Here is a 13771-nt window from a genome sequence, read left to right as displayed (position 1 = left end):
AACCTAGGGAGCTTGTGGAATCTCCATCATTGGAGGTTTTTAAGAACAGGTTAGACAAACGCCTGTCAGGGCTGGTCTACTCTAGATGATACATAGTCCTGCCATGAGTGCAGAGGACTGGACTAGATGACCTATCGAGGTCCCTTCCAGTTCTACATTTCTATGATTCTATAACTGCATTCACAGTAGGGCTTTTATTAGTATAACTATTTCGGTAAAAAAATGACACCACTCTAAAAATTCATAGTTATACCATTAAAATATTCATGTATAGACCATGCATAAGAGACAGTCTCTGCCCTGGAGGTGCTTACAGTCTAAAAGACAAATACAGGCCAGGAGAACAGAAGTATTTTTCCTCTATTTTACAGATAGGGCACCGGGGCACCGAAAGATGACATGCCTTGTCATACATGGAGCTAGTGACAGAGCTGGGACTTGAATCACTGTCTCCTGAGACCCAGCCCAGAGTGTAAATCACAAGACCATCTTTGCTCCTATTCAAATCAAAATTAATTTCTGAATTCACCTGAACATGCAGGAATTTTTTTTTTCCTACTTCACTTGGCTGATCCTGCAGCATGAAATGTGACGGATTGCTGACAGGATTGAAAATGAAAGTAAAGGATGGAATCTAGGCTCCTCAAGGAAATGGCTCCTAAGAGTTTAAAATTAGATTGAAAAAAGTATGTGGGGAATGACTTTTATTACATGGCTCCAACACGGAGAGCCTTTGGTTAACATTGAGAGAGAAGCACACAGTAGTATGTAAAATAAAGTCATACATTCTCCACAGCATTCTTCTCCCCTTCACGTATTTGAGTACTGTTTGTTTGAAAAGTAGGCTCGGTACCACTGGGCACTCAGCAAAGTTTGTCTTGTGAGGTCAAGAGGGTTTTTAACTGGCAAGGGGCAAAAAAGAATGTTTGTGGCACCATGTGTTTCTGCTTAAAATAATAAACGAGAGCAAGATAGGTTTTGCAAATGTGCCCTCGGCACTGTCAGATTATAAAATACCCCTATCCAATGATTGCAAAACTGCAGTTATTCCAATAGCCCAGTTTGAAATATCAGGGAGCACTCCTGCATGGACTCTGTACGGTGTGTGGGCCTTCCGCAGCGCAGATTTCTCTCCTTCTAACACCCACTGCCCACACACGCCCACACACACACACACACGCGCATACACACACAATTTGAAAAGAAATCTTTCTTAATGGGGAATCTAATATATTCATAAATCCAGGTGGGGCCTTTAAAAATCTGTGATCCAAATTCTACCTGAATTTACACCCTGTTCAACCCCATTACTTTCAGACAGTTATAGGGGGAAGAACTTGGTCTATTGCGAGCAATATGATGCCTGTTCCCAAACCTGTATTCCCCAGATAGTCCCAGTCTCCCTCACCTTCAGGATCTTCATCTAATCTCAGTCTTCCTGCCCTCCGCTGCTCCCCGTCCCAGGCTTCTTGCCCAGCCAGTCCCCTCCCAGTCACATCCGCATTGCTCCCAAACCCAGTCTCTGCACATACGCCCAGACTCCTTGCCCCAATTTACTTCCTTCCTCTCCATTCAAGTCCATCCTATGTGCCCTCTGCATTTGACTCTGGCTTTTCCTTCTTTATGCCTGGGTGTCAGCAGGGAGGGAGAGCATTGGAAACATAGGAGACAGTGTCCCTGCTCTCATTTCTAGAGCCTGGCATGACAGCAGCCCACAGCCGCTGGAAGCAGCATTGCAGGAGAAATTCTGCTCAGCCCCAGCAGCCCTGGAATGAGTCTGGTCAGCATATAGGAGCTGTGAGGGGATGGAGCATGCTCAGTGCAGATGGAATCCTCTAAGAGAGGGGTTCTCAAACTTTTTCTTTCTGAGACCCCCCCCCCAACATGCTATAAAAACTCCATGGACTAGCTGTGCCACAACAACTGTTTTTCTGCCTATAAAAGCCAGGGCCGTCGTTCGAGGGTAGCAGTTGCCTGGGATCCCACACCACAGAGGGTTTCGCTCTGGCTTCAGCTTCAGTCCTGGGTGGTGGGACTTTAGGCTGCAGTCCCACATGGCGGAACTTCAGCTTTCTGCCCTGGCCCTAGCGAGTTGAATGCCAGCCGTGCTTGGCAGACTCCCTGAAACCTGAGGTCCCGGACTCCTGGTTGAGAACCACTGCTCTAAGAATGAGATGACAAATTCTATCAAATCTCTACTGCATTTGTGTGAACCAAGGTTTTTCAAAGGCTTATATCTTTGGGCATTTTATAACAGGAATAGCAAAAGACACATCTCTGACACCAGGGCAGCCTCTTTGTCGACTTTCAAGCCCTTACTCCCAACCATGGAGGTACTAGAGCTTCTCAATGACATGGTTGTAAAAAGATTTTTACCATGGGCAAAACAACATATTTTCCCCTAACTTTGTTCTGAACCATTTTTGCTGAAACTTTCCAAAACAAAAACAAAAACAAAAAAAACAGGCTGAGGCAGACACCAGGCTAGGAAAGTTTCAGCCTGAATGGTTATAACTGACCAAATTTATAAGCAACTGAAAATGGGATTTTATGATGGGAACTGTCAGGCAACCTTAACTACAGGCGGGGTAGCTACTATCTCGGCCTATAACATGTGCCAAGCCAACTATCAGAAGGCAGTGTGAATCCATTAGAAAGCAAATTATGAAGTGAAGTCTTTCCTTGGGGAAACAATTTAACTGCAGTTCAGAAAAAGACATATATGGACTCAGTCTTGCTGTGCAATAAATAGTGGAGTCTCATATTGGTTTTACAAGTTCTTTACTGTTTCAGTTGACTCCCAACTGGTTTATCGCCAGCAGGATATGTACTCATACCCTGCACTGGGCTTGTGAACCACTCTCACACAAATAACTGCTATCTTTCATTTTCAGAGATTTGAAGCCAGAAAATATCCTGCTAGATGATTATGGTAAGTCTCAGAGGTTTAGAGATATTTTTTTCACAGGAGAGTAGCTTAAGTTAGTTTTAGGACACATTGTAATAAGGCAAATAATGCTCTCAAGTGAATAAGAGGCTCATCAGATACTAATGCTTGTGTCTTGGGATGCATAAAGTGATAAACTTTACACAAAAACTGCTACACAGCTGAGGAAACTAGGCTGCATGGCAGAGTATGTTCCTTTGGACAATGGCTTTCCTAGCAATGGGTCTGCCTTTTCCAGTGTCTTCCCTACATTACTTCCACAACGGGAAGGAAGTTGTGAAATCTATGCCCCCAACTCCCTTCTCAGAGGTACTTTACCCCCTGTTTGTCAGCTGTCATTTTATTCAAACCAGTGAACCCATTGCTAGCTGCAACCTGCCATGATCAAGTCTCATGCTTCAGTGCATAAACTAATCACTGCTATGGTCAGGAAGGAAATTTCCCCCATTTACAGCGGTGCAGAATTGGTCAAAGGGCAGGTATATCTTTCTTTGAGGCAGGAAGTCTATGGGAAATCCTGTGTTCCTATGACTTTGGCTCAGCACTGACCATGCCAGTGCCAGGTTTCCTGGTGCAGGACATGAGTGACTACTATCATGTATATGATGTGCTTCCATTTGAACTGTGGCTTTCAAGCCTATGCAGCCTTCAGACCATTACTAAATCATTAGGCCATTTATAATTTAGTGAACTATCAAATTGCTACCTACTTGGTCCTCTGATACCACAGAAATGGGATTGCGGTAGGAACCTTAATGGACTAAATAGATTAAGTTACCCAAGTTATCTCAGTCTTGACTCTCCCACCTTTCTAAAGGAATGATACACTATAGACTAGGGATCTGTAAAGTTACTGGACATTTTAATGAAAACACTGCTGTAAAATGCAGTGTACTTGAGCTGATTTCTATGTTAAATATACTCCATAGTTGTTGAGTGGTTTCCTTTCTGAGATAATTTGATTTAAGTTAAAAATATGGTCGGGGAGTGGGGGAGGCGGGCAAATATAATTTCAAAATCTGTTCCTTTACTCACATGCTCCCCAATCTTTGACTTTCCAAAATCTGGATATAAGTAGTAATGACCTCCAGGTTTTCAGGGCTCTTAAATAGTATTTCTCAAGGAACAGACTCTTATGTGGCAAACAAGACCTGAAAGTGGAGCTTTAGTTATAGATTCAGGACCAAATTTAGTTACTTTTACAAGGTAAAATATCATACAGTGATAAAAGTTAGAGATTGAAAAGACCAATTAGGTCAACCTGTCCATCCCCTTAGGTCAATGCAAGATATTTCCTGACAATGTACCTACCATTGTTTTTATTCCAGTCCAGTTTTAGATACGTCAAGCACTGAAGACTAGTCCACAGTGTAACACACCTCACTGTTTGGATTTTTTCACTGCCATTCAGCCTAAACCTTCCTTTTTTTAATTTCACTGCATTGCTCTTAGGCAAAACCCTGAGTGTCACCCAAAATCATTTCTCCCGCCCTGAGTGTAGTTTTTCAAAGTCAGTGCTAGTGACATTTTTCTTCTCACAGCATTCAGATGAATTTCAAAAGTGGTCCATTGAGTGTAACTTTTGTGGTTTTAGCCACTGGAGGACTGCACTTTAATATTTGCTTTTTCCCCCTTAGGCCATATTAGAATATCTGACCTGGGTCTAGCTGTTAAAATCCCAGAGGGTGACTCAATCCGTGGAAGGGTAGGAACAGTAGGGTATATGGGTAAGTACCTCAGTAGCTCATTTTATTGATAGTTTACTCTGCTTTTGTGACTTTGGAGCTCCGCCTGGAGTGCTGATTAACTAAATCTATAGGAAACTGTTCTACAAGACCAGAGCATCAAACCAGTAGAGATGTCTGTGAGTTTTCCAGTATTTTTAAGGGGCTATATTAAGGGATGGCTGTTTTTTTTCTTCTGGCTTGATTCCAATTTCCTGGTGATTGCCAAAGGGGTTTCAAATTTTGCAATGGTCTTCAAATGAGCGTGGTATTAATTCTCTCCTGCTTTAGAATATAAAACAAGTCAGCATTCAGTTAGCATGTCACAAATGCAGAGCTCTTCAACATAAAGAGAGAATGTGTGAGTGGGCTAAATTGAACCTTGCAGTCAGTAGAGTTATACTAGCGTTAACTACAGTGTGTGTGTGTGTGTGTGTGCTAATGTGTACTAGAGGGGGGAGAACTGTATGTGTGTGTATTAAAGTGTGAGGGGACATCTACCCTGCAAGTGAAGGTGTGATTGTAGCATGAGTAGGCATATCCATGGTGATGAAGACATGTCAGCATGGGCTAGCAACCAGAGTACATATCCAGGATCCCCAGCAGGCTTGTACGTGGCTTGCTAGCTTGTGCTGAAGTCTATGCCATCACCTCTCACTACTATTGTTACCTGTGCCAGCTGGGTTAAAATTAGCATGCGTATGCCTGCCCTTGCTACAATCACACATCCACTTGAGTACAGACATACACTGTGAGACTCTGTGTATCTGTTAGAAAGAGAAAAAGTATGTGTGTGTACATGTATGAGAGAGCGAGTGTGTGTGTGTGAGAGAGAGAGAGGTTTTCTCTGTGTGTTTGTGATAGAGTGAGCAAGTCTTTGTGTGTTTCAGACAGAGAGAGACTTTGTGTGAAAAGGAGAGAGTTGGTGTGCTAGTCTACACACAAACATGTACTGATATAACTAACCCAGTTTCCTAAAACCAACTGAGTTATTTCAATGTAAATCTGTATGCGGACACTCATTTTGGAATAAAAGTGGTTTAAAATGTTTGGCTAAAGTTGATAACAAACTGACTTTAGCCACTTGTATTCCACAGGTAGACTTGCATCTAAGTAACTAAATAAGTTATAAAGCACATCTTTAGCTATCCTGGTGCAAATCTGTGTGTAGCTCAGGACCATGTGTTTGTGTTCAGAGAGTAAACATACATGTTGGAAAGTGACTGTATGCAGAGTGAGTATATATACAGCACACAGTAGATGTTTGTATTTTAAATGAAAATATATACACGAAACTGATCCAAAGGACAGAATTTGCTTTTTAGGAAATTTTGTTTTTGTTTAAATAATGTTTGTTTGTCATTTCTTTTTTAAATGTAAAGTCTTTATGAACTTTCAAGATTGGGCTAGTCAAAAATATTTGGCTTCCACTGATTTTTGTTGTTGTTTTTTTAAACCCCAGCTGTATTTTTATATATGCTTCTGCATGAATAGCTGTATTCTGTATTTTCTGTAACTCAGCTAGTAGAAGCCAGGAGGGACTCTTATATTTTTCCCCACAGTTCTCTCCAGCTGTATATTCAGTCATTGAAATAAGAGGGCTAAGGGGGTTGAGTTATTTTTCTATAGAAACGTTAAGTGTTTTCACAAGATGTGTCTTTGTCCCTCACAGCGCCAGAAGTCTTGAACAATCAGAGATACACCCTCAGCCCTGACTACTGGGGGCTAGGTTGCCTCATTTATGAAATGATTGCTGGACAATCACCCTTTCGTGGAAGGAAAGAGAAGGTAAAGAGAGAAGAGGTGGACAGGAGAGTCCTGGAGACAGAAGAGGTGTACTCCCATAAATTTTCTGAGGAGGCAAAGTCTGTCTGTAAAATGGTAAGGGGATTTGACAACTCACTGTGGTCGATTCGTTAGCAGGCTGTAGCCCACAAACTACAACTCAGAGGGCTGCAGAACGCAGGGTTAACCCCACCAGTCCATTAGCAGGAGATTTGCATCCACTGTTCGTCCAGATTGTGTTGAGTGGGTTTATTTGGGTTTTTTTTTTCTTCAATGCTGGTTTGAGTTTCTTGAGGATCAGCGTGATTTTAGCTAATCTTCTTTGGATGGGGGAGTAGTAGCTATATTTTCATGGATTCAGGAGACATTGAATACCAGATTTTAGCCAAGAATGTACCTTGTGGCTTTTATGAACCTTGTGGGAAGAAAGGCCTGATGCTGCAGAACTCTTGAGTGTCTCATGCAAGACCTGAGCACTCTTAACTGCCATTGTCTTCCATGAGAGTTGAGAGTACTCAGGACCTAGATTACATTATGAAAGTGTTGTAAACCCCTTCCCCCCACCCCCAACTTGCTCCCTTTACTATCACTTATCCCTAGGGCTGCCATGCTGACCGGCTTGTTAAATCACTGTTGGGCTGTCCTTTAAAATGTCTTTTGTTACCCTTTCAGCTGGGAGTGCTTTTTCTAGAACCATGGCCGTTGCTGGTAAGGGAAATCCCCAAACCACATGGGAAATCCCCAAACCATGTTAGAGTTAATCAATGCCATTCCAGCATACGGCTTCGAAAGGCCAAATTTTAATTTGGAAAGGAGTGTTGCCTTAGCCTTGATTTTCTAGTGTGGTGTCCTGCAGGGTAATGCAAACTAGCAGAGAAACAGAAGAAAAAGGAAAGGTTAGTAAATAAATAGCGCAAGCTTCACCAATACCTCGTGCAACACAAGCAAGCAGTGTATTAATATCATTCTGGTTGGTGGACTGAATGGGAGCTACTGAGGTCTCCTAGCAAACTAAGAACAGCATCACAGGCAAGCATCATGAGTGCAAGTCATTCACTCGCAGTGCACTAACCCAATGCCTCATCTCATGGAGTGGTAATTAACGGGCATCATTCCTGATAGATTCTTGAGGGCATATGCTGTTTTGATCGGCGAGTAGAACTCCCCACTGATGTCAGTGGGAGTTGAGTACAAAGGTAAAGGACAGTAGGCGATTCCTTAATGATGGTTTCATGCATTCAAACAGCCTGCCTTCTCCTGACAAGCCCCATTTCAACTAATGATAGGCAAGGGGGAAAGCCTTCTGGTGGCAACGTGGTGTTCATGAGCCATGCCAGCATTAAGTTTACATTACACACCAAACAGAAACCTCCAGCCTGTTGTAAAGAAATGGATAGGAGACAAAAATGATTTTTACTTCTGTTTCTGCACCTAGTTATAGGGCTGGAAGCATGATGGGAAAAAGTGTCATTCAGAGTAAAATAATGTAGCCACTGTCCATAAAAAGTTAAAGCTGAGGAGAGCTAGGTGAGGGTTAGTGGACTGGTGGTAGAATTGTCCCATCCCTGATGTCATGCCTATAAGAAATCAGCCAATAAAACTAGATTAGGTCAAGGGGCAGTTGGACATAGCGGGTGTCAGTGATAATCTCTTTTACCCATCAGGGGAAGCACTTCACACACTTTACGGCACTCTTCAAAATGAATAATAATACATAATAATAATACCTCATAATGAGATCTTGAACTCTCAGATATCACAAAACCTCCCCTTTAACTCTGTCAGAGAGACTTTTGAGTCTCCTCCAGGTTGATGGGACCTGGGACATCATGCACGTTGGTTGGTGTAATATACAATGTTTTATTTATCTCTGCCTCTTTGTTACCTAACCCAAACAGTATCAGTATGGTTCATTCACTGAGTGTCGACCATGTGCACAGTGTCTTATTTTTCTAACCGTAATAAAGTTAGTTAAAACGAAGTCTCTCCTTTGGGTGCTGGTTTCCATTTTGAGACCAAAATTAATCTAATGGGCCCCCTTATATTAATTGACCTAACGGGTGTTGTGACTCTCCTTGTGCTGTTTCCCCACCCTGCTCAGCATTTTCCATATTATCCCATAAATTGCTTCCCTTATTCCTGTCATTTTAAGATGGAAAGGCTTTTTTTTTTGTCATGTGGTATGATATGAATCTGACAGACTGAATCTCCTAACACATATTTAATCCATAAATGTATAAGGGGGTTGTGGGTTGATTGATTTAACAATCCCTGCTCCAGTTGTTTATTTTCCTGTAGAGGGGAAAACTACACAGAAAATGTCTCTGACATTACAGAGTTGGAATCCCTAACTGAGATCTGAATTTGTGACATCAAAGGATCAGAGAATCCTTTGTACCAAAGTATGGAGCATTAGCAGTAGTGTGACATTGCCATTTCAGACCACTTCATGATAGCCCTATGCTGGTGATTGTAAATCACTGTGGATTAAATGCTGCCCTCACTTACACCCTTGCCATCCCACTTTGTGCCTGTGTCATCCTGATGGAAAGTATTGCTGCTTAGGATCACTTCACTGGTTGGCGTGAGGGTCTCTAGGAGATCTTCTGACTTGTAGCTCTGTTCATAGACGATAGGCTCTGAATTAGATTAAAGTACGATTGCTCTAGTCCTTTGGCTAATGTCCCAAGAGGCCTTGCCATCAGTAGTGATGCATTCGCTTTTGCTGTGCCTTATTCATATTAAATGCATCTTTTGCAAATTTAACATTTAAAAAGAAAACCCTCTGCAAACTATAGAGACAGCTCAAAATACACAGTCATCATCTCCGTTCCTGGTCATGTCTACATGGGATGGACATTTCAGTCTCATATCCAGGCTGACTATTGCTAAAGCCCACTGGAGCTTCAGCAAGCAGGAGGACCTGTCAATGCCTGTGGAGTAGTGGGCCACCTCCTTCTACAAAACTCCCCAGTCCACTCTGCTTCCTGCCAGCAGCAGCAGATAAGGAGTCTCCTACTTCACCTGAGCTACAGAGCATTGGAAAGTCCTTACAGAATTTCCATATGGCTCCAGGTTTGTCCCTGCTGGGACTCATGGCCTCTTTAAGGAGTTTGCTCAGCAGCATACAGGCCTCAGGCAAAGGCAGAGAGATGAGTGCTGGTTCCTTGTAGCTGAGCCAGGCAGGAGAATCTTGCCCTTTCTGTGTCCAGGTGGAGTTCCCCCCACCAAGTGCATTCTCCTCTCAAACAGACCCCACTGCACCAACAGAAGCAGCTTCCAGGCAGTGGCCCCAGCTGGAGGAACAGTTGTTGGCACTTCAGATCCAGGCTCAGTGTGTCTTGTGAGGCAGTGTCTCAACAGTGGCCAGACAGTTGTGCAGTGACCAGTGGTTTCAGCCAACTCCCAGCTGCCTGCTCCACCTATGCCTCCGCAGCCAGAAGCAGCGATACACCAGCTGCCAACTCCATTCATGCTCCAAAGACCGGCTTCCGCATCAAAGGTTGTTGCAAATTGGCTCCTGGACACCGCTGAGGCACTCAGGTCTCCCCACCCAGTCCCACCCAGCCTCAGCCAACACACCCTGTGACCGCATGTACCAAACAGCAGCCTGAACATTTTCTGCCAGACGAGGATCAATTCCCAGATTGAGTTAATATCCCCAGCCAGCCCAGAGGTTGAAGCTCTGCAAGGACTATTGGAAACTATAATAAAGCAATGCGGCCCTTTTGTCTTCCCTCCATCCTGAAAAAGAGCTGCAGGCATCTTCTATCTAACACAGGCTGCTCCAATTCTACCCCTGCCCACTGCATCTCAGTTGTCAGCAGTGCTAGCCCTGAAAGCTTCTGAATATCAGTAAAACATTTTCCAGGAAAAAGTCAGCCAAAGTAAAGCCCAAGAATGAGCAGAAACTTAAGAGTAAAAGAGAGCCTTCTGTGCTGAGATTTCTCCTCTCATAGGAGGACAGGACCCTTCAGCATAAAGGCAGGAAGTGGATGTGGTCTTTTTCCTCTCTGCCCAGGAGCTACAGAAACTGGCTGGAGAAAAGTCGGACTCAGATGGGAAACTCTTTAGACCATCAACCTCAGTGAGCTTTCCCTATAAAGGGTGGAATTTAGAAACCTGCTGTGGTTAAAAAAACACAAATGCAGAGAAACATGCCCCAAGACATCCCAGTTCACAGTCTCATGCAAGCCATGAAAAGCAAAACTTCCTTCCTGCCCTTCATCTGAGCAAGGCAAGTTGTCTGATTTTGATCCAGTGGAAGAGTGCCAGAAAAGATTCTTTCCCCTGGACTGTTTCAGCATGATATTGTACCAGGTAACCATTGAACCTTGATCACTTGAACCTACTGTGCACATAGAATGGTGAGACAACAAATAGATGCTGTCCTTCAAACCCCCTCCACCACCTCAAAAGAGCTTTGAAGGTGATTAGATTGAGAGGAGCTAATAAATAAGTCTGAGGCTCATTAAGCTGTCTCAAAGGTTCCATGCAGTCCCAGTGCCAAAATCAGCCTGTCACCATCCCAAAGGTTAACACTGTCTTTGGTGACCTTGTGAATTAATTGGTCATCATTTTGGGGGGTGATTGCCAGATTCAGTCTTCCTGGCAAGGCAGTTACACTTCTGCCACACTAAAATTCTGCTGATTCAGCATCTCTTACTTGAGCTATTCAGTTGTGTATCGGCTCCCTCTCAGAGGCTAAGGACCAGGAGCTAGTGGCTTTGATATCAGACTTGTCCCTGGATACTTTTTGTGACTAGGTTTGTGACAAGCCATTTATGGATCAGGCAGTGGAAGGCAAACCACCAAATTGTTGGTGTCATGCAGGGAGCAAACTGGAGAAGCCTTAGGAAACGTTATCCTATAAGCCAAGGATGAGCGTGAGAAACCCCTGTCATTAGCCAGGCACCCAAGGAGAGATTGCAAACCTTCCATCAGGAGCAAACAGTCCTTTCAGCTTCTGCAGCTGAGACCATCACTCAGACAGAGGGCACTGGCACACATCACGGCTAGGCGTGACATCTCCAGACAACCCTCCCACTGCAGCAAGGATTCCTGATTCCCCATCTTCCTTCCCCAGACCTGAGGTGCTGTGATCCCTGTGGGCATCCTCCGATTCTCAGTCCAATGGGCTGTATGGTAAAATTCAGCAGATCTTCCCTTTCTCTCACAGAGTGATTTGTCCCCTTCCTAGCTCTTGGAACATGGTAAAGCCCAAGCAGATGATGGAAACTATATCCCCATTTGCTGATTATTGAGGCTCTTGGATCAGTGCTAAGGCTGGAGAGATGACTAGTGATTTGTTCACATTGTTCCCCAGGCAGCAGAGCTAACTTGGGTTCCAAGACCCTGAACATCACAGTTCAAAATGGAGACCTGGAAGTCCAAGTCCACCATGGCTGCCATTTCTCAAGGAGATTTGTTAGCCTCAGCAAGACCTATCTACATGTCCAGCCCTTGGGGTTTTACTGCAGTAGGACTCCCTCTGTAGGAATGGCATCGTTGGAGATGATAAAGAAAGGCCTGGTGGTTTTTCTTCTCTGAGCATCCAGGCTTGCCATTCCAGCCCTTCCTAGGGTTGGAGTTCCAGCAACCCTTCAGTTCAGAGGAAGAAGTGATTGTTGTGCTGCACAGAGAGGTGAAATACAGGAAGGGAACTACTACTCCTTGTTTCATCTTTGGAAGCAGTGTCCCCAGAGAGGTTCTCAGACACGGAGCCATGTCCCTGCTGATCATCTGCCTCCTTAGGGGGCAGAACCCACTAGGAATGGTCTGCTTGAATACTCAGAAGAGGCAAATGAATCACACAGTGCTAGTGAGTCGTTTGGCTGGGGGTTTGCCTAGTTACTCAGCCATGTTTTTCTGATGCTTTTGAAAGTGTAATGCTGCTCACATACTAGATGTTTGCTATGTACTTGCTGCAATTAGCTTTTCCTCTGTTGCCCCCTGGTGGATTGAGATGTTCTAAGAACAGCTGAGCTGTGTGAACTATTAGCTGTACCCTCCTGTATAATAATTTCCCTCTATATTGAGAATGAAGCTGTATTTCTTTCTCTCCCATCCTACGTTTTTTCTTCCTTTTCTCAGTGCTTGGAGAGAAGGAGGGAGTACCCCTTATACGCCTTGCTGCTAATGCATGATAGAGTCCTTTTTAACCTAAGGCTTTTGCTAGCCTGACTTGTCCGTGTAGCGTATGTCTTGGCTGCCTTTTTGGAATCAGACTGCCACGGGAGAGTCTTTAGTTAAAACTCTCCGGTCGGATATTCCCCATATGGTATTCCCCTGACTCTAAGTATCCCCTTCTCATTTAAAAGGGCAGGTTTTTTATTTTCTCCCCAGTCTTTCAGCATTAGAAACCAGCATTTGCTAGAGAAGATATGCTAACAGATCTAACTTTTATCTTTTTGTAAAATCAGTTGATTTTATTGCGTATTTATTTTCCTTTGACTTATCAAGGGGAAGTATTTTTCACTAGATGAGTCAACTGCAGTGTCAGTTTATTATGCGTTGTGGCTCATGTTTCACTGTTTTGGCTAAAAATGCCTGCATGCAAGAAAAAAACACTTAAACTGAATGAAGACAACCCCTCCCCCACAAACCTTTCAGGCCACTGTCAGTTTTACGGTTCAGGAGAATGTCAGAAATTTGTGATACAGTAGCGACATATAAAAAAGGCCATCTGTAATTGGCATAGGCTGATGCACAAAGGTCGTCATTACATACATAGCTCTGCCTTTCTTTCAATGCTAAAAAAAATAAAAATTAGTTTGAGTAAAAACTGTATCATTGGCTTGTTCTAATTGATTACGGGTACTTAATTTAAAAGGATTAGGCACCAAAATATCTCACTCATTGAACTAACTCCCCAGACCAATTATCAGAAATATAGAGGCCTCCCCATGGACTCTGGTTCTAACACACATGTCTCTGTGGTTATCTTCCTGTGCATGTTTATCTAATTTACCAATTATGCTGAGTTCAGTCAATCCCCATTGCCTTGTTAAGGATCCCTGTGAGCAGAGAGGAAATCTCTGCAGTCAAACTGATTCTTCTGTAGACTTCTCCAGATCTCCTCCAGGGTTGCAAGTGAGCTTCCCTCAGCCCATTATAAGATGCCTGAATTCAGGATTTAGGAACAGATGTAGCAGTGCAGAGATGGTGTCTTGTGGTGCCCTTTAAAAATCTAGGCTTGGGCTGATGGAGGTTGGACACGGTGCCAATGCTGACACATATTGGATCTTCAGCTGGTGTAAATCAATGTAGAGCTCCGTTGACAAAACTCCCATTGACGTCAGTGGGAGCAGGAATG

At 43.6% G+C, this 13771-nt stretch overlaps 1 protein-coding gene across 1 annotated transcript in view; it reads left to right on the top strand.

Annotated features, from left to right (window-relative positions):
• The window catches only part of GRK5 (G protein-coupled receptor kinase 5), a 227799-nt gene that overhangs the window by 197572 nt on the left and 16456 nt on the right, over positions 1–13771 (top strand). Inside the window, exons 10-12 of the mRNA XM_077823035.1 lie at positions 2895–2932; positions 4585–4674; positions 6344–6552. Of these exons, the coding sequence (XP_077679161.1) occupies positions 2895–2932; positions 4585–4674; positions 6344–6552 (337 nt within the window). The remainder of the gene's footprint in view (positions 1–2894; positions 2933–4584; positions 4675–6343; positions 6553–13771) is intronic.

This window comes from Eretmochelys imbricata, chromosome 7 (genome assembly GCF_965152235.1).
Source record: "Eretmochelys imbricata isolate rEreImb1 chromosome 7, rEreImb1.hap1, whole genome shotgun sequence".
Classification (NCBI taxonomy): domain Eukaryota; kingdom Metazoa; phylum Chordata; order Testudines; family Cheloniidae; genus Eretmochelys; species Eretmochelys imbricata.
Note: the sequence above shows the minus strand (reverse complement) of the source record. Positions and strands in the feature narration are given on the sequence as shown.